The sequence below is a fragment of the Chaetodon trifascialis genome, chromosome 9 (assembly GCF_039877785.1).
Source record: "Chaetodon trifascialis isolate fChaTrf1 chromosome 9, fChaTrf1.hap1, whole genome shotgun sequence".
Taxonomy (NCBI): Eukaryota; Metazoa; Chordata; class Actinopteri; order Chaetodontiformes; family Chaetodontidae; genus Chaetodon; species Chaetodon trifascialis.
Genome location: NC_092064.1, coordinates 2932363 through 2959789, shown reverse-complemented (window position 1 = coordinate 2959789; position 27427 = coordinate 2932363). Strand labels below are relative to the sequence as shown.

Here is a 27427-nt window from a genome sequence, read left to right as displayed (position 1 = left end):
CAGCAGATACATTGCAGTTTCTTCAGGTCACAACTTCATTCTACAGCCAATAATCACATTTAATGGTACGATTTTCACTTCTTCATTACTGCACACTTTGACTGACCTCTTTTCTGGAGACACAGCAGAGGAGGCCCATTGAAACTTCATTCAAAGGAAGGCAGAGATCGTATCCAATTCTAGCAAAAATGAATTGCATTTGGAGTGACAACAATTATACAGTACGTGTCTATAAAGACACGTACTGTATAATAATAATTGTACCGTCTATAAAGACAAGTACCGCTAAAAATGATAGATTTTTTAAATTAATGCAACAGGATGTTTCTTTCTTTTATTTTAATTTTTTGGAACAATGTCTGTGTCCATGACCTTCTAGAAAGGTGGCCAAACCTGCAGGAGGGCAGACCTTCTGACTGTCAAATACGCTGATGTGTTTTTACATTTTTTCCGTAAGCTTTCATCACAGCAGTGAAAATAACGTCATTTTTGTATGTTCGCTTTTTAAACTAAAGACTGAGAAATATAGTATCATCATAGTGGGAAATGAATTGTTGCCTCCCATATAATAAAAAGTAGGCATGCAGATTTCAAATATTTGTGTGTTCACATTTTCAGACTATATAAAACCTTTACCGAGCAAAGAAGATAATGCTATCAGTCTGCAAGTCAACATTCAGGAGGGTGCATGCAAAGATTAAAAAGAGCAGAAACTTCCCTGCTCTTTTTTATCCTCAAAACAGGAGGCTACAGGCAAAAAACAAAGCAAAACAAAAACATTCTGAATGCAAGAAAAGGGCAGAATCATGAGTGTGATGGAAGTTTTGACCTTCTAAAAGTGATGGTGTTGATGGATTCTTTCATTTGTTCTTCATAACTGTGACATAGATACGACTTTAACAGCTGTATGTTCTGTTAATACCTGTCAACCTAAAATGTAGGCCTCCAACAAAGTGCTCAGAATCAGCTAAACCCTAAATAGAAGTTTTATCATCAGCTAAATGAGGGTTTCGCTCTGTACCTATCCATCTGTCCCTGTACACTCTCAGTGCTTCAAGGGCTTCTAATGTTAGAATGATTTCACATCTGGCTCGACTTGACAACGCTTGTAGTTTTCTAGTTTTTTACTTAGCTAATTTATCGAGTAGTGTCAAGAGACACAAAACAAGGGACAACAGACAACTTTTCAACCCACCAAGTTTTATTATTGTTGGCACCAATGTTGCAAAGACAACTGGGTTTCTTCTTTTGTTTCCATCAGAGCCCAACAACTACCTACAACACAGGATACACTGTATTTGTTTCCAAATTTTAGTGAAGAAACAATTCCATTTTGGAAATAAGACAAAAAAAAGAAGCATGTTCTTTCAAAAGCTAAAGTGAAATTGTCATAGTTTTAAACGGAGTAATAACATAATTTGTGTATTGCTTTGCACAAACAACTGCACTACATTACACCCCTAACTACAGCAGGGGTTGGCATTCGGGTGGAGTTGAAGAAAACATTAGGAGAAAAAACCTGAGTTTATCCATTCATTTAGTCTATAATTCAGACTTGAAAGCAGATAAAAATGGTGCCAGCCAGACTTGTGATCCAGTCAGCCTCCATTTTCCAGGGGGATCATACCTGGTGGCAGACAAAATTGTGTAGTGAAACGCTCATGGTCTCATTATTCTTCCCTACAATTTCAAATTTCTGCATTGCAAATGTCTCACACAATCCGCTAGACACAAACAACTGACTCACATACAGTGCAAACAAGGAGAGTAATGAGTCAGCAAAGAATACAAAGTATACGTTGTTTTTTCTGTACAATAACTTTTATTGAAGATGTTCGTGAAGTAGCTTAATCAGTATGGTGTAAGATCGCTGTCAAAAAGATGTGTCCATAATTTAAGTTTCGTATTTGTAAAGTTAACAATTTGTGTGTCATAAAAGTTGTTTTACACAAAATTCTGCTGTCATATACGTGAGTCTGTGAAATTGGGTTCGGGTTACGAGTGTTTTTATATGAGTCTAAAAGCTGTGCGTGCAAAGTCTAGAGTCATTTTTCTATGACTACAAAGTCTTCACTGTGAATATGAATTCAAATTTACGGGTACGACATGAAAAGTGCTGAAATGACGTCACTGAGGTCACAGTCAAGTCGCAGGGGAAAATAATCGACCGGCGATTCCTCCAATTGCGCATGCGCATGCCCCAGACGCAAACATGCAGGGCAACGCCGCCAGTCCCGGAGAGACTTCACTGGCAAAGCTCTCAAGTCTCACCCATTGGGCGTGAGACACACGCATTTCAACCCATTCACATGCTCACACGCCATATTTCTCACAGAGAAATTACCAGGATAACGCCCACCAAGTTGCTCCACTATTTTCTAAAACAGTGGAACAGGTAGAGGAATTGGTGATGTGTCGGTCTTGTGTCTGTGAAGTGAACAATCGGAGCAGTCTCCTGCCTGGGAGCCGGAGCGGGAGCCGCTTTGTTTTTATTTTAACGCAATGAGCAGGATGGGGAAGGGCGGGGGTTACAGACAGCGCACGCACACACACACACACTTGTACTAAGAAATGCAGAATTGAATAAATATTTTTATTTGTACCAATTTATGTTTCATAACCCCCGTCCCCACCCCAACCCTCACTGCCGCTGCCAAAATCTGACTAGACTCAGTTCAAAACTTGAGAGCCCTGCACAGGTAACATCAATAACAACGTATATAGCCATTATTTATTTCATAAAATCAAACCATTTTATACAATATACATTTCTTGAACTCACATACTTATTGCTTTAGCTTGCAAGATAAAGATATTTACATGCTGATGAAGCTATCTTAGTGCTATCCTTACTGGGATTAGAAGTGGGCCAGTGCTAATTAGTTAGCACTAAACAGCATAATCTGAAACATATAACGTTACCCCTCAAAAAATGCACTGTCCTCATAATTTTCAACCAGAGCATTAACAATCAAGCCAGATTTGGGATGAGTTAACGTGAACCAGTAACTTATTGTCTCAAATTGATAATTTCACTCGTAAACTGTGCAATAAGCAGGATGATTCATCATGTCTGGGTTTATTTCTCCATATCAACCTTCTCACTCTTTCCATTTTAACTTTACACAAAGTTACTGGTTCACGTTACTTCATCCTAAATCTGGCTTGATTGTTAATGCTCCGGTCGAAAATTATGAATGATAGCACCCAGTACCGATAGCACCAAGTTAGCTTCATCGGCATGAAAATATCTTTAACTTGCAAGCTAAAGCAATAAGTATGTGAGTCCAAGAAATGTGTATTGTATAAAATGGTTCGATTTATGAAATAAATAATAGCTGTGCACGTTATTATTGACATTACCTGTGAAGTCTCTCCGGGACTGGCAGCGTTGCCCTGCATGTTTGCGTCTGGGGCATGCGCATGCGCAGTTGGAGGAATCGCTGATCGATTCCTTTCCCCTGCGACTTGACTGTGACCTCAGTGATGTCATTTCAGCACTTTTCGTGTTGTACCCATAAACTTGAATTCGTATTCACAGTGAAGACCTCGTAGTCATAGAAAAATGAGTTGTATTCACAAGACTTTGGACTCACAGCATTTAGACTCATACTCATATAAAAACACTCGTAACCTGAACCCAATTTCACAGACTCACGTATATGACAGCAGAATTTTGTGTAAAACAACTTTTATGACACACAAATTGTTCACTTTACAAATACGAAACTTAAATTATGGACACTTCTTTTTGACAGTGATCTTACACCATAAATCAGTACTTTATGTACAATGAATCAAAAATAGGTTAATTATTATTGTCATAACATCAGCTTGCATGGATACATATTATCATAGGACAATATATGCTGTATGGTTGAATGACTGTAATTCTCTAAATTTAGACGCAAGCTTCACACAGGCTATGTGAACAACAGCTTACCTTAATGTGCAATTTCTTTTTGGATCACAGAAAAAATAATGTATGGAATGTCACTGAACGTGTTTCCACTCACTTTGCCATGCTAAACTGATGCTGATAAACCAAAAATATCCAAATATCTTTGTCTTTAATTCTGCATGTTACATATGAGCGTATTAAATCAGTATTGTCATTTTAAAATATAAATCAAATGATCTTCATGGGAACTGTATGTTGTGTATAGGGAAACGTTTATTGATAATATACCTACAGTATATAATCTTAATTTTCATAATAGTACTACCTTTTAAAGAAATGGTTCAACATTCTGTAAAATATGCTTATTTGCTGTCCTGGAGGTGAGATGGGAAGATTGATGTCAGTGTGTATACAGTCAGGACATGGTTAGCCTAGCTTAGCATAAACACTGGAAGCAGGTGGAAACAGCTAGCCCAGCTGTGTTCAAAGTGAAAATAAAAAAGTGTTCCAACAGTAGTAACAGTGAAGACTCACTGACAGCGAACAAATGATGTTGCACTGGCTTTTCCACTTCTAGCTGTGTGCTTGTCATTGTCATTGGTGGAAACTGTGTAAATAAGCAAGCTATGAAGTTCTTCAGCAGTTTACATGACTTTGTGCAAAGAGGTGCTTGTTTTCCCATCTGTTCTTGTATCAAGATGTACATTTTTCACACTTGCTAAAAGCTAAACGTCCTGCTCCACCACTGTGTTACTCTTGCTTTTGCAGTTTTTCAGAATATCATGGAGGGGCCCCCAAGAAAAGTTCACTCTCATTTGCATAAAGCTAACAATGATGGGGTGGATAAACTGTTATTTGTCAAGAAATAATTACATCCCTAAAACTACAAATAGTTGCTTTTTGTATTTTTCTGCTTCAATGTAAATTAACAAGACCACAACATGTTTTCAGTGGGCTTTAGAGGTGTGGCGGATGTGTTTTTGAGCCTTGCGTAGAGCCAGGCTCGCTGTTTCTACGTTTCCAGTCTTAATGCAAAGCTAGGCCAACCATGTCCAGCTCTGTACTTAAAACATAGAATGAGACTGATGTCAATCATGTCATCTCACTCTCAGAAAGAAGGGCCTTTTATTTAAGGCACATTTTGATATCTTATCCCAGAAGGTTGAATCAGTTCAAAGAGCAACATTTTTGGGCACACTGATAGAAGCAAATGCCATTGTTGTTCTGTGACATTCAATTATAAGATCTTACTCTTAACCGACATCCCAAAAATCCATAAGCATTCTTCTATAAATGGTGACAGGAGACATATAGTGTATAATGTACATAACACAACATAATATTCATGGTTATATGCACTTAATGGCACTAGCTTTGCATTGATTACCTGCGCTCTGAGATGGTACTTTGCACTGAAAGCCCTCAGATTGCAAGCACAGGATTAAAAACTGTACAAACTGCTGCTGCTGGACTATTACTGTTGAAGGACTAGAAAAATAATCCGGTGGCTCAGCCTCTCTAGGGCTGGTGTGGTGTCCTCTGCTCGATAACTAAAGGGAGGCTCATATTCAGTGTAGAGAACGGTGGAGGTGTCAAGGAAGTCACCAAAGATGTGAGTGTGACAGACCTTGAAAAGGCCAGCAGGGTTCTTATATGTCCATACTGAAACACTGAAAGTGGCTTCAGAACTTCAGATTGAAACTTCATATTCTCTTGTTTCCTGTGAAGAGAACAAACACTTGAGGTCACAGAGAGAGAGAGCTGCTTATGCAGCAGGGCTTGTCAAACATTTTCTCTACCTCCAGAAAAAATGATGATACAGGATACATCAATGTCACATCATAGGTCACAAAAGAGAAATCTTGATGTGCAAGAACTGGGACTGGAAACACACATCAACAACCACCAACTTGCATTTGATCACCTTCTTAAAATAATTGTCATTGTCATTTTTTGGCAAAATTTAAACTCCTTATGATGCTGCCCACCTCTGGTACAAATTGAAAAAATGACCAAGGCGATTATTTTAAGAAGGCGACGATTTAAAAAAAAAAAAGTTATGTGTGTTAATGCATTGTTGCAGTACAATGCAGATGTGTCCTGTGCCTTGATATTCTCTCTCTCTCTCTCTCTCTCTCTCTCTCTCTCTCTCTCTCTCTCTCTTTTTAAATCACTTACTTACTGTCTGAATTGTGCTTTAGCCCACTGGTTTCTATTAAAAATGCCTCAATACATAGATTGATTTTTTTGTTGAAAACATGTTAGTAGGTGTTGTTTGGGTCAGGGTTAGGGTAAGGGTAAGTAATTTGCTGACAATAACAAAACCACCAGAGTAAAACTCTTGTCAGGCTAAGGGCTCTATTTTCGATTCCGCCTCCGGCGCGGCGCAGGCGTGGCACAAAGTCAGGTCTGCTTCGCTGATGGGGCGTGGCGGCGCAGACTTTGGTATTTTCGTGCACTGCGCTGCTGGCGCATCTCTTCCCCCTTCTCATCTCAGTCCCACCCAGTGACGCAACTCGGAAAGAGGGAGGGGAGAAGGCGTGGAGTAGGTTTGACACAGCCGAGTCAAATCTTCACCAATCACACCAGCTCCTCGCCTCACCTTAAAAAAAAAATGCCGCTGGCGAGCGCATGGCAAGTTTCGAGGATGACTGAGCCTGCGCAGGAAAGTGTCTGACGCCCAAACTTCTCCCAGGAGGAGACTGACGTCACTCATGTCTAAATATGAGGTCCTTAGATGGTAAATCCTCGGCCTCCTCCTCATCCTCCTCAAAGCAATGATGTACTCCATCTTTGTAGATAACGTTAAGCATTACAATGATAACATTTGTATTTGGAATGAAATGACGTGGGTAATAGCGGACAACGATCATCACTTGCGTTTTTTTCATGTGTCTGTCTCTCTGTCTCTCAGTGCTCTGAGATAGATGCAGTATATATGCTCTGTAGGATGCCACGGCTGTTTCTGGTTGGCACAGCAACCTTAATTTTGCATCCCTGTTTCACCTGTGTACATTCGGTCAGGGTGAGTGACCATTACCCGAACACGCTTGCGATGTGGTCAGATGAGATACTGATCAAAATATAGAAATTTAGGTCTGACTGTATGTGCTGACTCAGATAGTTGCATTGAATCGTGGCTGTTGCTAATTATTGATCGCAGTGAAATGCCAGACACTGTGGAAACCTGCCTGTGAGGTATTGGTGACGTGAGCGCACGACTCTGCCGGTTTACGAAAATCCACTTGCCTGGCGGTGCGCTGCTGGCGCACAGAGTTGACCAGGTCTGGGGTGGCAAGCTTTCAGCGCACTTTTGTGCCACCAGTACAGACCAAAATGGACCGAAAATCCAAATGTGCCGGCTCATTATGCCGACACCTCCCCCTACTGCGCCGCAACGCCAATCCTGGCGCACCTCTGTGTGCCTTGATTTACCAAAATACCAAGTGCGCCTGCCTGCGCTGCATGAGCATACCACTGTGCCGGTGGCGCAGCCTGCGCGGCGGCGGCAGCGGAGTCGAAAACAGAGCCCCTGGTCAACAGGTGCTCAAGAACAATGCAGCAGGCAGAAGACCCTGCAGCAGGACCAGCTGAAAACACATATATGTAGATGTATCCTAACCATTTCACAGAATCAGAATCAGAAATCAAAAGTGGCTTTATTGGCCAAGCAAGAAGGAATTTGACTCTGGTTTAAATGTTGTATATATATATATTCTCAATATTAATATTTGTCTTTATATTTGCTTTATATATATATAGTTCTCTCTCTTTTCTTTCTTTTCTAATTTTATTTTATTCTAATTCCATTCCTGTGGAGCACTGCAATGAAAACAATTTCTCCTCAGGGATTAATAGAGGATTTCTGATTCTGATTCTGATTGTACTCAATGTACTTGCATAGGAAAAAAGATGTGCAAAAGACTGAACAACAAGTTAAATACTGCAAAAATATAAAATAAACAATACATATGATGAAATTTACAGTACAGCAAAGTTATTCATATTGACAGTGACAGTGAGTGACGAATGTACATGCACTTGTTGACTCACCATTGTCTCACAGACGGATTTGTCAAATGTGGACTGTGCAGTGATGTTTTCATATGGTAAGCTGGAGGACAGGGAGAGCCGCAGCGGCTTCCTCTGAACCCTGAGCACGGACAGAGAATACATGGATGACAAAGGAGAAAAAAACATGATGTAAGAAGTCATTGTCATCCTGGAATAATGGCAACATTCATGTAGTGAACCTGCCTCTTAAATAAAGGAAGACAAATTTCTTCTTGATGTGTCTGAGTCATGCACTATGTTCTGGTTTGGTCACACTTTGGCCTCCTATTTTCATCAGTCTGTGCTGAAATCCTGGATCTTCATCCTATGAAAGCTATTTTTAAAATGCAGTTTGTCCTCTTGCCTAAATTTAGTTGCATTTTCCTCTCTTTGAATTCATCCCATTTAAATAGAAACTGTTCAAGCCCTCTTTTGTCATCAGACGTTACTAAAATATACTGTGGTAGTCTCGAGAGACATTCAATAAAAAGAGGCATCTGTCTACTGAACACTTTCAAAGCCTGCCTTGTGTCTGTAGGAACTGTGGCTTTACACAGCAAAAGCTATGTACTTTTCTCATTATTTAGCATACTTATGCATCTGCTTTAATATCTATCTATCTATCTATCTATCTATCTATCTATCTATCTATCTATCTATCTATCTATCTATCTATCTATCTATCTATCTATCTATCTATCTATCTATCTATCTATCTATCTACTGCTGCTCACACAGAGGATCATTAGACATAATGAGACAATTCATGATTTATTGTGTTATATCGGTGATAAAAAGGCAGCATTTATTTATATATGGAAACATTTTTCCCATCTTCACTGGTCAGATGAACCTACTTTGAGAAGTAGAGGTATATCCCAGTGATGAGGATGAGGAGGACAATGATGGGGATAAAGACAGCAAATGCTACTTGGGCCCCCTCTATTCTAAAGTCTGCCATCGATACTGTTGGAGAAAGAGAGGGGACATGTCAATACATGATTTACTGAGAGGTGAAATGTTTTCAGAAACTCTTCTATTGTTTTTTGTATCATGTTCCAGAACCCAAAGCAGAATTTATCTGATTAGAAGCCAATTAGCAGATTTTAAAAGTGCAAAAGAAATTAAGGTGGTTTTGCCGTAATTGCTGAAAACTTGACATGATGGGAATACTTCCTGGAGGTTTTGTTATGCTGCAACACAGGAAATATTGCTGGCACAAAGATTGTTAGACTCTTCCATGCACATGCAGACTAAAATGGACTTCTTGGCATTGCTTACCATCCAGTCTGTGCACATCATATTCTGCTGGGTGGGCTGAGGAGAATACAGAACCAATGTTAGACATGGACGGGCTTAATGAGTTAAAAAATAGAAAGTAAATAAACATTCAGCAACCTTCCCATCTGTGACTCATGTAATAACACGATGAACCAAAATGTAAAAGTTAATGAAAAACTTCAATTCAAAGGAGCTTAAGGTTTCTTCAGTAAACTAAGTGATTATAGAATGTTGTGCCTCATTTCTGAGAGCACAATCTGACATTTTAAGATCAGGAACAGAGTTTTTTCTAAGCACATGAAATAGATTTTGTAGTGAAATTATTATCTATAGTATTCTCTATAAAGACATTTCAATTTGAGCATAGAATTAAGCATTTATTCATGCATTTGCCAAATAATGGCTGCACATCTACATAAGCTTGTACAGTTTTGGTTACATACAGTAATTTTACATCTATCATTAGTAAATACATCTGTAATTTATTAACTTGCCATTTATGAGCTACTTGTATGTTATCAGATAACTTCTGCCATATGTGCAGGAGCTAACTGGTTGACTACCTTGATGATTGACAGCTAAGCTACATAGCCTGAGCTACAGAGCTCTGAGTTAAGTCTAAGATTCATATGGCTAACATTAGCTGATTTTGAATGTGACATGTCTCACAATCTGTCCAGTTTAGATTGGTTTGAATCTACAGGAACAGTTGTAGTGCTGTACATGAATGCTATAAAGAAGCTATCAAACCCATTTTCCAATTTTTGAATCGGCTGCAATTACACTGGGCAGATGCATTGGCAAACATGAGAGCATACTGAACAGAGACAAGTGTGTCAATGGATTTGATGTGTATACACACACACACACACACACACACACACACACACACACACACACACACACACACACACACACACACGCCATATGCTCAGGAATGAGGCAGGAATATAACACCACAAGTAATTGTCAGATGCACAGTGGTTGGGCTGTGAATCATCAGAGAAATCTAACAGCACATTGCAAACACACATCTTCGTCAGTGCCCTGACAGGTATCTCCTCCAGTCTGGCTCTTTGTCTAATGTGTCCCTACAACACCCTGTCTCCCTTAGGTGCTTTGATCTGGGTGCAGGCTCAAACTAAAAGGCCACTCTTTGTTATTTCAGTCTCTAGACGTGAACAGCCTTCTTCAAAGTGTCAGGACAACAAAATCCAGGGGAAAAAAAAGAAACACTTTTCCTCTCCAGCTTTCACTGTGACTGATGTGTTTTTCTTGCCTTTTTGAAACATGCTCAGTCTTCTTTGTGTAGCTTGTTTCTTGTTTTGTTAAATTGTCTTTCAAACTGTCAAAGTCTTCCGGTGGAGGCTTTAAATAATAAAGAAGATTTAAGGAATCACGAGACTGTCCAAATGAGGCAAAAAAGAGAGAAAGAAATCAGATATATGTCATGGCAACATCAGATTGGAAAGTATTCTGTATGATGTCATTTCTGAGACAGTCGGAGTGCACAAGATAATGTCTTCCAGGAAAATGTTTTCATTAACGGCAAATATGAACTGAACTGACTATTGCTATAAACACACATATAAATACATATGTTTATACACATATATAAATAATATATATATAAAGTGTGTGTGTGTGTGTGTGTGTGTGTGTGTGTGTGTGTGTGTGTGTGTGTGTGTGTGTGTGTGTGTCCATGTATTACTCACATTGTGAGGACTCACCAGGAAATGAATGTCAGTCTCTATAATGTCCCCTAAAAATGATGTAACCACACGTGTGTGTGTGTGTGTGTGTGTGTGTGTGTGTGTGTGTCTGTGGTTAATCAGGACAGTATCAAATAACCTTTGTCATTCTTTACATGACTTAAAAAGTACATGAAAAAAGATCATTTCTTTCTGCCTATAGCAAAAGGTACATCAATTGATAACATCCAGTATTTCACAATAAAACAATTTGCTTGATATCAGGTAAAAATTAGAAGGAATTTAGAATCTGTTATCTGTAATCAGTTTGGGGACTGGGTGCCGTTCCCCCTGTGCTCACAGTCCATGATGACTCCTCTCGGTGTGGACGGCCCCAAAGGTGACATTCTCCTCAATCCTCAGTGTCCTGCCATGTCTCGTTACTCTTGCTACTATCTGTGGTGAGAATGTGTGTGTGTGTGTGTGTATGCATGTAGTTGAGGGTGTGTGTTAGTTCATACTTTTAACTCATGTGAAGCACTTTGTGTTGCATTTCATTGTGTATGAAAAGTGCTATATAAATAAAGTTTGATTGATTGATTGATCTGTGCTGGGGCGGTGCATCAACACTCAAGTGCAACTGCCGACACTGACCAAGATGAAATGTTCATTTTGAAGGCATACAGCCAAAGCCAATCCAGGGGCCCTGGACCCCCAGAACTCCGGGCCCCTTGCAGATTATGGCCATTATGGTGGTTTCAATTTACCTCTTTCTTTCTAAGAAGGTCATTTAAAGTTTGACTTGATTTTAATGCTAACAGTTCAACAGTATTTGAATTCCAACACTGAGTACACAGTAGTGGTTAAATTTCACACTTTGGTTGTCAAATCAGTTTTCATTTATGTAGCACAGTATGATAAATCACAGTTTTGCTCTAGAGGCTTTATAATCTGTACACCCTCTATCCTTAGACCCTCGAGTCAGATAAGAAAGAACTCCTCAGAACATCCCTTAAAGCAATATAAAAAAGCATTGAATTATTCAACAATGTATTGGCACATTTGTATATTTGTATCTATCAATATAGTAAATGAAGATGATTTCATTTATATTTGTATTTTTCATCTCCCTTAGTGTTCTTAAATTAGATCAAGTATTTCATGATAAAGACTTTTAAGGACCCTTGGACACTGTGTTGAACTGCAGTTCCTTACCTTTGCAGACAGGTGGCAGCCCACTCCACTGAGATGGGTGTCCAGGGACACAGTGGAGAATAGGCTCACCCAGCAGCTGGTGGCCTGTCAGGCAGGAGTAGTTGAGGGTCTCTCCAGCCTGGAAGTGGAGCTGGGTGGAGTTGGGGATGCCATAGGTGGGGGTTCCTGGGTGACTGCAAGGCTCAAAGGTCTCAGCTGGGGTTAGAGCAGAAACATGGTTCAGAGTGACAAGACTGTAACATGTGGAAAATAAGTGTGACTGCAGATAGAAGTTAGATTAGTTAGATTATCTTAATAAAATGTGTGCACAAATTCAATGAATGTAAGGTTACACAAAGATGCACACACACACACACACACACACACACACACACACACACACACACACACACACACACACACACACACACACACACACTTAAATGTAATTATTTTGAAAGCAGGGACATGAATTGTAATTTGTAATGTTCAAAAATAAGGTCAAAATAAACATATACATCTTGGTTAAAACTGACTGGAAACTTTATGCATTAGTTTCAAACTGTAGCAGGTTCTGAAATAAAGCCATTGAAATACTGCTGCAACAATAACATTTCATAACCTAGACATCTAAAAAAGTTGCTTTGCAACTGCATTCAGCACAGTTTTAAGACACTCTGAAGTCTTTCACCTGCAAAATTACCATTAGTTACTATGAAGTACTGTCATTAGATTTAACTGTGCCAGTCACAATTGGAAAAAAAATGCAACAATGCCATTTGTACAAGACTCTTTGAAGAACCCAGTGAGTAGGCCACAGAAAAATCGGAGAATTTTCATTAGGAATGAAAATGTGTCTGTAGTGTCTGAGAGGCAGTTTCACTTTCACACCATGACACAGCATGCTCTGCAGTGGTTCTGTCCGAAAGCTGAGGAGAATTTTTGGAAACACACCTTTCCTTTTTTGTCATGATCTCCATCTCATGCATAACAATGACCTGGCTTGTCTTCTCCAAAGTAATTTCCAGTGTCCAGTTGAATTAATTGTTAGTCAGTGCCATCATACAATATGTCTCCACCTTGAAAGTAAGTAAAGCACAATATGAGGCGTTCATGCAAATTAGGTTAATGCCTTCAAGGCTGTTCAAAGAGGAAATTATATTTCAGTCAGACTGAAGCACACAGAAAGAGAAGAGTGGCAGGAGGTCAGGACACTGAGCTGGCGTTGGTGATTTTGATGATAACACTGAAATCACCAAAAGAATGAATCTGAATCAGAATCAGAAAAGCTTTATTGCCAAGTACGATTTTACACATATGAGGAATTTGCTTTGGTGAGGTTGGTACATGACACATCTATTAAAAAGAAGCTATTAAAAAAGTAAAAATATAACAGTTAGTAAAAAATATAACAATAAGTAGAAAATATAACAATAAATAAAAAATATAACAATATAAATATATATACACATATATAAATATATATACACATATATTTACTCTGTGTTTTTTTTTTTTTTTTTTACAGACGCACAGTCTGTTTTTTCAAAAGGAAGTCCAAGCAGAGTGCTAATGTAAAGCATAGGGTTATGGTTATGGCAGTGTCAATGTGACAAGATGAGGCAGAGGTGGAGTGTGAAGAGTGTCGGGGGGGTTCCGGGCCTTGTTAATAAGGATGACAGCAGACGGGAAAAAACTGTTCTTGTGACGTGAGGATTTGGTCCTGATGGACCGCAGCCTCCTGCCAGAGGGGAGTGTCTCAAAGAGTCTGTGTCCGGGGTGGGAGGGATCAGCCATAGTCTTTCCTGCACGCCTCAGGGTCCTGGAGGCGTACAGGTCCTGGAGAGACGGGAGATTGCAGCCGATCAAATGACATGCTGCAGTCTGCCCTTGTCCTTGGCGGTGGCAGCAGCGTACCAGATGGTGATGGAGGAGAAGAGGATGGACTCAATGATGGCTGTGCAGAAGTGCACCATCGTTGTCTTTGGCAGACTGAATTTCTTCAGCTGCCGTAGGAAGTACATCCTCTGCTGTGCTTTCTTGATGAGAGAGCTGATGTTCGGCTCCCACTTGAGGTCCTGGGAGATGATAGTTCCCAGGAGGCGGAAAGACTCCACAGTGTGAATAGTGGAGTCACAGAGGGTGATGGGGGCAGGTGAGGCTGAGTTCTTCCTGTAGTCCACAACCATCTCCACTGTCTTTAGAGCGTTGAGCTCTAGGTTGTTCTGGTACCAGGTCACCAGATGGTCAACCTCCCACCTGTAGGTGGACTTGTCACCATCAGAGATGAGTCTGAAGAGGGTGGTGTCATCCGCAAACTTCAGGAGCTTGATGGACTGGTGACTGGAGGTGCAGCTGTTGGTGTACAGGGAGAAGAGCAGAGGAGAAAGAACGCAGCCCTGAGGGGATCCGGTGCTGATGGTCTTTGCGTCGGGGAGACGTGTGTCCCCAGCTTCACACACTGTTTCCTGTCAGACAGGAAGTCTGTAATTCACCTGCAGGTGGAGTCAGGCACGCTCAGCTGGGAGAGCTTCTCCTGAAGCAGGGTTGGGATGATGGTGTTAAAGGCAGAGCTGAAATCCACAGACAGGATCCTGGTGTAGGTTCCTGCGGAGTCCAGGTGCTGGAGGATGAAGTGGAGGGCCAAGTTGACACCATCATCTACAGACCTGTTGGCTCTGTAGGCAAACTGCAGGGGGTCCAGGAGAGGGTCGATGATGTCTTTGAGGTGTGAGAGCACAAGGCGCTCAAAGGACTTCATGACCACAGAGGTCAGGGCGACGGGTCTGAAGTCATTAAGTCCTGTGGTCCTTGGCTTCTTGGAAACAGGGATGATGGTTGAAGACTTGAAGCAGGCTGGCACGTGACTCCATGTCTCCAGTGAGGTGTTAAAAATGTCTGTGAACACTGGAGACAGCTGATCAGCACGGTGCTTCAAGGCGGATGGGGAGACAGAATCCGGTCCAGCTTTTCAGTCATAATTACCAATTAATAAAGAAACAAATTGCAGAAGTCTTCACCTGATATGCCACAAACAAGTATGGTAAAATTCTAAAATGTTAGATTTTACACAATAACTTTGAACATTTTTAAATATGCATGGATGTATAGATAAATATAAAAAGATCTGTGTACTTATATACATCATGTAGAAGTGAAGTCAGTAACAATGTTGCATGTTTTGTTCAATACCTTTAAACTTGACAGCTGTATGATATTATCATATTATTCTTGTCAGTTCACTTATTTTGATGGTAGTAACTTTTCAAGGGAGAAAAACTATGTGATATATTAGTACCAGACCAGACTAAAGCCCCTCTGGTGGATCCTTGAGGGTATGATGTTTAATATGCCCCAATTCAAACATACTAATGATTTTGCTCATTTTTGTTTGCTGTTTTTCCAGAGAGAATTACTCTAGGAGTTGTGGAGTGTCCAAAAGGGAAACAGTTCATCCATGGGCTCAAATAAGGAGTACAATACAATTTAGATCTTGCAGAAATAATTCCAAAACCTCTGGTTGTGTATTACCTGTGAGGAAATTCTGCATGAGAAATCAAGTTTGTCTACATGTAGAAATGTTGTAGAAACAATTTAACAAAGTCTAAATTCAATTTGTGCTTCAATTCTATTACCATACATAGATTCTGAGTGATACATTTTTCACACATTAAGTCTTTGCTTTGTCTCTGTAGTCTCAATACAATGAACTGGACGAATGGAGATTATCATACAAATAGTGCACACTTTCAGGCAGTCAAAGCCATTCGGCACTTAGTTTTACCCCTCAAAGGTGACAGAAGCAGTGTTGTGAGTACTTGATAGAGAACTACAAACCTGCACTACTGTCACACTTCCACACACCTGATCAATCATGGCAAGAAATATGTGAGACTGTCAGAGTTACAAAAATTGTGGAAAGCAGCCCCACAAGACACTGTTCAGTGATCAGACAGGCACTTTGAAGCATACGAGTGCATTTACACTTTTTGTTGACACCTTATATTCACTTAACAGTAAGCCTGCTCAGGACTTGGTGAAACACTTTGAAACACTCAAACCTACACAGGCATCTCGGAAGCTTCTGGTTCCACTTGGGGCCTGACGATCCTCGATTGAAGCAGGTTAGCAGGCTGTTTCCAGACAGAGTGTAGCCTTTGTTGCAGATGTATTGTATGGTTGAACCCACAGTGAAACGGGGACCTGACAGCACCCGCCTGCTGTGCTCCACCTTTCCAGGGTCAGTGCAAGACACCACTGGACGAACACACAAAGAGAGAAAGTTGCTTATTGTCAGCCAATATTTTCTCCTCATAGTCTTCTGTTTTCCTTTGTCTCACCTGGACAGAGACATTAGTTGAACTCAACATCAAGAAACCATCCAATCCACACTCATGTTGACCAACCCAGCTGGTCTGTAATGCTTTGTTACAGGTGAACTCAACTCAACTTTATTAATATAGCACTTTAAAAACAGCCACAGCTGAAACAAAGTGCTGTACATAAGAAGAAGAAGAAGAAGAAAGAAACGTACTTGATTGATCACATTACACACAGTGTTAGTTGCACTACACGCCGTGCTTTCCATGAAATATTTTTTTCTCCGCATTTATCCCATCCTCGGTCTGTCGATCCTCTGCGGCAGACCAGGAGCGGTGGGCTGCCAGCCGACGCCAACGCCGGCGCCCGGGGACCAGTATTTCTTCGTCACCATTGGTCAGGTGGTGATCTTCTTGCATGTTTTTTAGTGGGGGTTATTAAGGAGGAAACCCCGGGTGAACACGGGGAGAACATGCAAACTCCACACAGAAAGGCCCCTTTCCTCGAGCAGCAGGCACCAGCGCCCACAGCGGGATTCGAACTGGGACCTTCTAGCTGTGAGGCGACAGTGTTACCACTTGTGCCACCATGCTACCCAAAATAATAATAAATAGACTAAATAATATAAAAGAATAAATAATATAAAAAGAATAAAATAAAACAGGAATAAACACTAAAATAATTGTTTTATTGTTTTTAAAAACAATTAAAAACAATAAAACAATAAGTAAAAGCAAACCATAAAACACTAAAACAAGAGCAGTCTCATGTGGGGTTGAAAGCAAAGGATCAAAAGCGGGTTTTAAGACGAGTTTTAAAAGTGGACAGTGACGGGCAGACAGAACTAAGTGAGATAAAGCGACTATCCATAACATTTGTAAAGAACATGCATATTTGAATCTTACAACAGAAGCTTTGCCTCCAGATATCAGGGGATCTCTGTTCATGAAGAAAATACCAAACAGTCCAGCTCTGTTTGTCTGAGGTTACATAAACCCACAGAGGCGGGATTAAGAAATGACTTGGGTCTGTCCTGGCATCCAGTCAGACCAGTTCTGGGTCCAGCAGGAAAGGAATCAACTAGGCCCGAAACACAGGGTGGAAGTCAGCCATACTGCAGCCGAGGTCCCCGTCTGCTGCCAGTGGGGCCGATCACTGGCAGTGAGTCATTGCTTTTGCTTCTTTGTGTGTGTGTGTGTGTGTGTGTGTGTGTGTGTGTGTGTGTGTGTGTGTGTGTGTGTGTGTGTGTGTGTGTGTGACTTGTAGTGTTAGTGAGGCTTGTTTTGTAAAGTCAGGTCATTGTGTCTTCACTCACTTCCTGAGGATGATTGAAAATTGGCTTTGGGGCAGCTTTAACTATTACACAAAAGATTGTTTCAGAGGAAGCATCAGTCATTCTTCCAGTTTGAATTATTATTTGGTTTTGTGTGGTTGAAAACCTGTGACTGAGCTACTGAATTTATTTATAGTGCGCAGAAAATTGCGTCACCATTGAGACATGACTGTAATTTATGACTGCACTTTGCAGGAGTCCTGTTTTCTGGACTCAGTTACTGCTAAGTGTAAGGTGACTTAAAGCAGTTATGGTGTAATTGATATTTTTTATAAAAATAATGTCTGAAATGACTGTATGGAAACAGTGGAAACTGCGACAGCAGGCTCTGGTTGTGATGAACCCACAGAGGATATTAACTGAGCCTGCAGCTTCTCTCAGCTTCACAGGGCTCCATATTAAGACTGTTCTTAAACCTTTGGAATAAATTCACAAAACAAAGTCATCTGGATTGCAGTACAGTGCTGAACAGAAAATAAATTTGAGTTTTGGACTCTTGGTCAGAAAAAACAAACATTTGAAGACATCACACACAGCTTTGGGAAATCATGATACATTTTGCACTATTTCTAAACATTTTAAAGACTTATTTAGAAATGTATTAGTTGCAGCCCTACTGAAATGTATCATTTTTGACCTGGAATTGGATTACTTGATGGAATGAGATGACTCTCAATTGATTCAGTTACCTGTAAGGTGATGGCTCTTATGACCAATTCAATATTCCTTTTTATTAGTCCCGCAAGGGGATATTCCAGTTTACAGCAGCTCCAATAAAGTGGATAGAGTAGTGTACCAAGTGCATGCAAATTAAGTATATACAAAAGGTTGGGATAAAAAGAAAAGACGTCATCCTAAGAAATTGTAAATAGTATTTACAGACTGTTTTGTACATGTTGGATTGCACATCTCCACCATCTCCATGTTTGATTATTCAGAGATAACAATCTTTCCCATCTCAAGTGATAACACAGTAGCGGTGGCAGTGTTTTTGTACTCACCTCTCTGACAGCTTGGTATGTCGCCACTCCAGGTGAGGTCCCATTGGCACATGAGCAGCTCTGCACCCACCACCTGATAACCTGGGTAACACTGGTAGGTCACCACGGTGCCCTGAACCAGCTCAGGGTGAGATGTACTCTTCCAGCCATTAGAGATCTCTGGAAGCTCAGGGCAGGTGTCATTACGAGGTACTTCTGTAGAGATGTGTGTGTGTGTGTGTGTGTTGTGTGTGTGTGTGTGTGTGTGTGTGTGTGTGTGTGTGTGTGTGTGTGTGTGTGTGTTGGGGGGGTGTAATTAAGAGAGACAGTAAGGAAGAGAGCAAGACAGGAAATTAAGAAAGAGCTTTTACAGGGCAAGGTCAGAAGCACACTAATGTGAGTCTCTGTCGGCCAAACACTTCAAACAACAGATACTGGTTCATTAGTCAGGAAATTTCTTGTGGATATTCACGGCCCCCAAATTATTGTCTTTTTTCATATTTTCTTATTCTTATTATTTAGTCTTAGTCCTGTCCTAGTCAACCTCATACTGTTTTTTTTTCTTTTCGACTAAAAGTCTGGGCATTCTAGTCTCATCCTAGTCAAACCTGAAATTTAATCTTGTTAGACCGAAGCTGCTTAAAGTTAATTGTTAATTTCAACTTCACATATCAACAAACAAATAGAAGAGTAAGGGGTTAGGGTCGAAACTGGCCAGCGAATGCCTGAAGTTCTGCTGCTTGTCAGAGAAGCTTCTGAAACCCTTCTCACCTTCTGCTCTCAAGCTTGTTTTATCTAACATTTTGTGTGAACTACTTTGTTTTAAACATACCGTGGCCTTAAAGGCCTGTAATAACAGTGATCTTATAGAAGAAAAGGAATAAAGCTTTGGACCTGTTACTGGCACTTTTTCTTTAAAATGGATTTAAAACTGGCAGTTACTCTAGACATATAGTATACACACCACACCACTATGTATTTATTTATAAGGGTGCTTGCGAATTCATTTCAAGCCATGTTTCAATTCATGGTTTGTAGACGTGGCTTTATGATGAAGAATTTAGCAAAAAATTTCTGACATTGCCCTCAAATATCTACTCAGCTGGATCACTGAAGAATTAACAACCAGGGTTATTAATGTGTAAAACGTCCAAATGGTCTAATAAAAAGACCATCACTAGCTTCTTGAATTGGCATGCGCCTGGACAGAGAGCATAAAATGATCCATAGATATATTTTTTATTGGAGTTTGAAACCAAGGCATGCCTTTCTGGAGATTAAAAAAAAAAAAAAACTCAAATTAGCTGTTCTGTGCGGTAACTGCCAGGTCTATTGGCGTTACTCTGCTCATTCCCAGGCACACAGCAATGCATTCAGGCCTTGTGCTCTGGAATCTAATTTGGACAAACACACCAAAGTAATTGCACTCGGGCAGTCGAAAAGCAACATTCGCTGACACCTGCCCGCCTTGCTGCCTGTCTTGTGTTTACATTCCACTATTGAAATTCATGAAGAGGCTATAATAAAAGCTTTCCCTCTCTTTATTCCTCTTTGTCGATCATCTGTATTCTGTAGCCTTTCTTTCCCCTATGAATTCATTAACTCTTATCAGATATAGTGTGCTGGCTATTGGAGTGGTGCTGCACTGATGGAAAGGCCCCGCCAACACCAGGGACAGCCTCTTATTGCTTCCATTTTAAGGTCCCATACCAGCAAAAACAAATTCCCTCTTCCTCTCTTTCATTTTGCCGAACTTCTCTTTTTCCTGCATAACTCTCCAATTTGCTATCTATTCCTTTCCATCCATCCATCCATCCATCCATCCATCCATCCATCCATCCATCCATCCATCCATCCATCCATCCATCCATCAACATCGATTCACCCATGCATCCCTCTAACTTCTCTGTAGCTGGATGCCATTTGACCTCTATCTGATTCGACAAGAAATAGCCCCAGCAGCAACATAATTCTGTCCATCAGCACAATTTATTTATTATTCATTTTAACATTTCTTTTGTACAAAACAAATGAGACTAATCATGTTAATTGGTGGGCTTAGTTGGTGTTTTTGAACTTACACAGAGCTAGTGTAAGAGGCTCCCCCTGCATCCAGTCTTTAAGCTAAGCTAGGATAACCACACTCTGACTCCAGATGAACATTGTTTCCCAAAAATGTTGAACTATTCCTTTAATTATAATAGGTGAACATTTAGGTTAGTCTTCTTTGTCATTAACCTTTATCATTCTCTCCATTATCTAATGCCATATTAAATGCTAATAATGATATTACATGATAGAAATCCTGACTGGCCATATCTTTGCGTTCAACAGCATTTTTCTTCTCAGTAGAAGTATTCCCTCCCTTGATGTAATTACAATATCTTCATAACTACAGTATGGTTAAGATCAGGGAAAGATATGACTAAGATAAGATTAACTAAACATCAACCAAAACATGTAGTTAAGTTTAGGGAGAGATTATGTTTGCAACATTGATTCAGATGAGACAGAATGGAATGGCACTCAAAATATAGACTATTCAATTCAGTTCAATTCAATTCAATTCAATTCAATTCAATTCAATTCAATTCAATTCAATTCAATTTTATTTGTATAGCGCCAAATCACAACAGAAGTTGTCTCAGGACACTTTCCATATAGAGCTGGTACAGACTGAGCTCTTTTATCTACAGAGAACCAACAATTCCCTCATGAGCAAGCACTTGGCGACAGTGGCGAGGAAAAACTTCCTTTTAACAGGCAGAAACCTCGAGCAGAACCAGACTCTGGGTGGGCGGCCATCTGCCTCGACCGGTTGGGTGAGATTTAAACACCCTCCTTGTATTTAAATCAACATGTTGAAAGTAGTAACGTCTGTGAATCAGTCTGCATTTATCTACAGTATAAATTAACACGAGTGGCTCTTCCAGTATCTGCTGTCCACAGCTGCTTCATGCTGTATGAAAGTTTCTCCCTCTGTTCGTTCAATCCCTGCAGCCATCAGAAGGCAGCAGAACATGTGTTGATAAATCAGCAGTCTCTGATGTGAGAGGTGCCGTGCCAGAGGGCAGTGCCAGTACACACAGCTGTTCAATGTGTTTACCTTCATTAAATTATATGTAAATGACACCAGGCTGCTACAAAATAAGCACACACACACCCCTAGACACATCAGATGGGTCTGTTAAAACTGTTCTGCCTGTCCATGCATGAGATGTCAGATAAGAAGGGCTCATTAATCTGTGCATAACTGCCTCTTTTCAACTTTCTGATTTGGAGAAGTATTTCATGATTTCTCTTCAAATGCTGTCATATCAATTACTAAACAATGTGACCATTTACGATGTGAGTATTATGAGAATTTTCAATGACATCTTTCTATTCTCTTTGTAAAATCCTCTGCCTCTGACTGCAGATTTATGGTACTGTGTGTTTACATTGTGCCACTCAACCACACTTAATCGTTCCATGCTTCACTGTGATTGGCTCAGCTGTTTCTGAGCTTTGAGACCAGGCATGTGATGACCTGAGTTGATGTATTAATCACCACACTCACTGATCTACTGTTCCATGGCTTACCAAAAAAGTTGACTATGAAGCCGTTGCCGTAGCCGTAGACGTTGGTGGCAGGGTCAGATTGGAACTGGATGGTGACGTCTGCAGTGGAGGTGTAGAGCTTAAATCGGGACTTTGATCCTCCATACTGACCCAGAACTTTAGCTGTGAGGTCATCTCCATCATAAAAGGTCATCAGGTCATTCCTCCCAATGTTCAACCTGAAACAGGAGACACACACAGAATAGTCTGTTTCAAGTGTTTTCCATCTCAACCAGCCTGAGAACCGTTTGTGATTGAAGATTTTCCTTTCAGTTTTTTTTTCACTCCCTGCTCTCTGTGCTCTCACTGGTCTCACCTATAAACTGTCTGTTGCAGTGAATGATGTGGACACAACCTCCGTATAACACCTTCACCCATGAGCTATGCCTGACAGAACATGACTTTTATGTTGCACCTCACAATGTGTTCGTGAATTTTTAAAATGACAGTAATTGCACAAAGAGGACTACAATGATGGCAAGTCAAACCGCAGCTGCTTATTACTATCATTCATGAGGGGAAAAAATCCTTTTCCACTGCTCCTGAGGAGATCATTGTCTGTGGTTCACATCATATTATATTTATAGAAAATCAGGAGCTTGTCTGACTGGCTTTTTTTTTTAAAACATTTCTATCCATTATGACAGTAGTCACGACGATATTTTACTCATCACCTTTGTTGTAGAGATTATGGAAACCAGCAAGTGCAACATTTGTTGTGGCTGTAACAAAAATCTCCTACAGCTTAACTAAATATCAGTTCAGCAGAATTTACACTTGACTTTCAGCTGACTGAAAGTGAACTACAACATTTGTGAAAAATATTAAAAACTTGAGGCTCACTTCTAACTTTTTTCTTTGTTTTTATGGTATCCTGCTGCACACAAAGCAGTTTAGTCAATATCCCTGTAGCTTTTGTAGCAAACAGAAAGGCAGATGTAGAGCAACTGCTGCCCTCTTTATCGTATATGCAGCTGAAGGGATTTCAAGACGGATGAACATGGACTTGATGATGACTGTTTAAATGGGGAGTCCAGCAATTCATTATTTCATTCCCCCAAATTTGGGGGACTGATGAGAGAAAGAAAAATAATTTTCAAAATTGATGCAGGAGAGGTCAAAGTATCCCGACTTTTATTCAAAAATGTTGTATGCTGCACTTCCCATGATACAGCTCAATAGTGTCTCTTCATCAAAACCTCCATTCCTCCCAAAAGTCTGCATCTAATCCACCCTCCACTGATTATAATCCATCCTTTGTGTAAAAAAATGTATATTTTTAACAGAAACATATTCTGTAGTGCTACATGGTAACTAAATATTCAAGTACTGTACTTGTGTATAATTTTATGGTAGCTGTACTTTACTGGAGTGCTTCCATTTCACGTTACTTTCTACTAAGAAAAGCTCTTACTTCATCAGGGTGGAGCCTGAGGCTGCTTTCTATACAACACACTGATCTGTCATGTGATCGATATATGACCATAGATACTATGTAAGCAAAACGTTAGTCAGCTTCTCCTTCAGACGAACTATGTCGTTATTCCTAGTTCATACCAATGCAAAACATATCTTTTAGAAAAATATCTATAACCCCAAATACAGAATATTTCATTTAATCAACTTTTGACATCATTCTCTAACAAATACACATTTTCATCTCAATCAAAGAGAAGGGTTGAATTTTTGATTCGATTTTTCAATACAAGTAAATACATTTTGCATTCTTTAACCCAATTATCCAGATTACTTTTTCAAAATGCAGTGTATTTAAATCACCTCAGGCACTTAACTATGTCAAATCCAGCCATGTTAGAGCTTAATACATTTATCCAAGGTCTACACTTCCAATTGTTCTCAAAGAAATGATTTTCCTGGACTGGCAGCCTGTTCGAGCAGCTTTTGCTCACCATTAAATTTTCCCTCTAGATTCTTTTTTTTTTTTTACCACTCCTTATCACTGTCCACGTACCCCTTACATTTAGAACAGGGGACACACAGTGAATCCTAAATTACCACTAGTCAGCTACTTGCTAAATATCAGAGCAGGACCAGGACCATGCCGGGGCTAGGCGCTGCACTAAGACAAGACATTCCAAAGCAGTCCGCCCTTGATCATTACGGTGAATGAGAGATGGATGAGCTGGCAGTGTGACTCAGCACCTGAGAGAATACCAGGAGTGTAGAATCATGCTGTTCAGACATGGCTGACGCTGCGATAATGCTGGGCCAGAATGCTGCACTCCACTGTTTAAAGATGACGCACATCTGCACCCTAAGGACCTCAACAGTAAAGGATTTGTGGATTGGCGCCAGCAGATCAACCAATGCATGGAAAACCAAAGAGCTGGTGATGGGCTTCTGCAGGTGCAAACACTCTTCTCCTACACCAGTAAACACCCAGGAAACAAACATTAAGATGGTGGGATCTCACAACCTGGGGATTCATCTGAATAATAAACTAGACTAGACTGACAATACAAATGCAAAATAAGAGACCGAAGCAGTCACTCCTGAGGACCTTTTTGGACTCTGTGGTGGCACCAGCCGTCCTTTTAGTGGTCTACTTGGACTTATCAAAACGGCCTAAGAAGGCCGCCTCTGTCCTGGGATGCCAGTTTGAGAGAAAGGAGATGGCTGCGCTATCATCCTCACAGCTCCTTCTGTGGCAGACTGCTTCACCTGCAGTGTGTGAAGGAGAGATACTGCAGGTCCTTCCTGTTGCTGTCCAACTGAACTATGAACACTGCTCCCACCAAAACAATGAATTTAATAATTTCACACTTTTTTTTAAACAATTTAATACTTATACTGATTATACTTTTAATGTTTACACTGTCAAATGCTACTTTTACTTTAGTCAGAGATCTAAATATGTCTTTGAGCCCCAGCTGAGATAACACTGATCACTCACCAGTTTTTTGTTTTGTCTGTTTTTTTAACTGTTCTCAATGGCTGAGCAGTACTCGTCTGATCACTGAACTCATCTTAATGTGTGATTGTAGCTTTTGTGGGTAGCATAAAAGGATTACAGCTTGTATTTTGTTGAACAACTCTGTATTGTAGGATGATAAATAAATGAACCTTGAAACCTTGAAGTGGAGTGCCCATTTATAGTCAAATGGACTTTTTTTTTCTTTAAAACTGCTGGAACTCATTGTCCTTGCCCCTAAAGATAATTTTCTTATGCCAGATCATGTCTACCAAATCTCTAAAACAGAGGTGTTCAGTAAAATGTTCCATGACCCATGGTCTGAAAGGACAGAAATATGTGCTTAGAATAATAATGGTGTTGACAAGAAACAGAATTTCCCTATATTCTAAAACATTTGCCATTTTCTTGCAGATTCAGACTGATGCGCAACGATCACAATGTTGACAGTGATTAGCCTTTTCCCTCTTTGAAATGAATGAATCAGCGTCATGCTGAATAACCACACTTAGTGTCACAGTTTAACTGTCAAAGGCCCATGTATTTGTGCTGATTTGTCCATAGCTTGTAGAGCTGGAGCGCTTACAAACCTCAGGCTGTTTAAAAATGTCACCTGGGGCTAAGCTATCGCTTTGTAGAGAGAAAATTTAGAGCATGGAAGAAATGGCTTAGCCAGAATAAAGCAGTGACATGCTCTTTGCTGTTGCTAATTAATCACCAGCGGCTCCTGATAAAACTCATTAGCCAGCCTGAGATTGAGCTATTAATCACTATGGGAATGTTGGAAAATCAAAGGTTCAACAGACGTGGATTGAATCGACACATGGCAAAGCCTGAAAGAGTGTGAAATGTTTGTTTCAGATTTTTTTTTTTTTTACAAAAACTGAAGAAATTACAGGAATATGAGTGCGTTTGTGAACAGACAAGAAGTGGAGTGGGGAGTGTTTGTCTTTCCACAGGCCGAACCATTTGTCTTCAGTCAGCGGTAGATGCATGTTAAGCCACAAACACTTTGACTGGTCCATGTTTCTGTGTGTGAGTGTGTGCTCTTCTTTTTTTAGCAGCTGTGCTGGTCCTGCCCTCCTCCACACAGCAAGTGGTGTCGCTATCCCATTGGTCCCTGCTGCCGCATCCCGCCTGTTTTAAACCTTGGATTTTTCATTCATCGAGGGACTCGGCTTGACAGCAGTGGCTCGTGTGTTTCTGGAGAACTTTGTCCCCAGATCTTCTGTGTATTTTGTGGTAGTGTTAGAGTTAGAAGTGTGGTTTTTGGTGGTGGGTTTTTGATTTTCTCCAGGTATTTGTAGTTGGTAACACTGTATATATTTAGCACTGTTTGTTTTGTTTTGGCTGTGGTCCTTTTTACCTATATCAGGGCCTCTTTTTGTTAAAATGATAAATTTGTGGTTTGCTTCTGTACCTGGTTTTGCTTAGAGTGATTTTTGATTTGGAGACAAAGTTTGTTTTTTCACTCTTTTATGTTGCATCTCTGCTCTCCTAGACTGGGGCGTAACACTGAAATATACCCAACTGCATATTATACACTAATTGTAACAGTGTTTAGATTATGATTTACATTCAAACTGGAAAATTACCAGATGCAATTTTACTAGCCTGATAATCTGCATTTCCATTTCATTTCATTTAATTCATTCATACTTACATCGAGTTCATGTCAACTAGTTTCTGATGAAGCAATCATAACCAATCACGATTACTGGGTGATCTATTCATTCAGCACAGAAACTGAGTTGTTGCTAGGAACAGATAATTTAAAAGGTAGGTCTGCTGTTATTCCATATTTTCTTATTATCAACAAATCCCATGAAAATATTGGGACAGTGTTAGTTCATCTCTCAATATTTTCTGGCTTCCCCTCTCTGCCTGTTGCACTCTGCAACAAGCCTGTTGTAAAAAATGGCTCACGGATATATAGTTTCCAGTCTGTCATTTTCTAAAACTGGTCAATGTAGTTTTTTTTAGCAAAAATGTTCCTCAGACAAGACAAAATAGTGCATGTAATGGGAACTACTTTCAGTGGTGGATTAATCTAAATATGGTCACCTTGTGAGCAACAGGACTGTGTATGTGTGACTGAGTAAATGAACAACAGTGAGTGTGTTCATGGTAATGAAGGAACAT

General features: G+C 40.2%; 1 protein-coding gene across 2 annotated transcripts in view; it reads right to left on the bottom strand.

The window, feature by feature from the left end:
* Positions 1-1180: 1180 nt before the first annotated feature.
* The window catches only part of sez6b (seizure related 6 homolog b), a 286279-nt gene continuing 260032 nt past the window's right edge, over positions 1181-27427 (bottom strand). Inside the window, exons 10-18 of one of the 2 annotated variants that reach the window (XR_011602460.1) lie at positions 22336-22532; positions 18775-18969; positions 16186-16377; positions 12142-12336; positions 9236-9271; positions 8812-8920; positions 7955-8054; positions 5529-5621; positions 1181-1627 (exon numbers count right to left, since the gene is read on the bottom strand). Coding sequence is in view for 1 of the 2 variants with exons in the window: in XM_070970052.1 (XP_070826153.1) it covers positions 5592-5621; positions 7955-8054; positions 8812-8920; positions 9236-9271; positions 12142-12336; positions 16186-16377; positions 18775-18969; positions 22336-22532 (1054 nt within the window). In the remaining variant the exon portion in view is untranslated. Of the gene's footprint in view, positions 1628-4895; positions 5622-7954; positions 8055-8811; positions 8921-9235; positions 9272-12141; positions 12337-16185; positions 16378-18774; positions 18970-22335; positions 22533-27427 lie in introns of those variants that run through there. The other variant, XM_070970052.1, reaches the window with a different exon arrangement.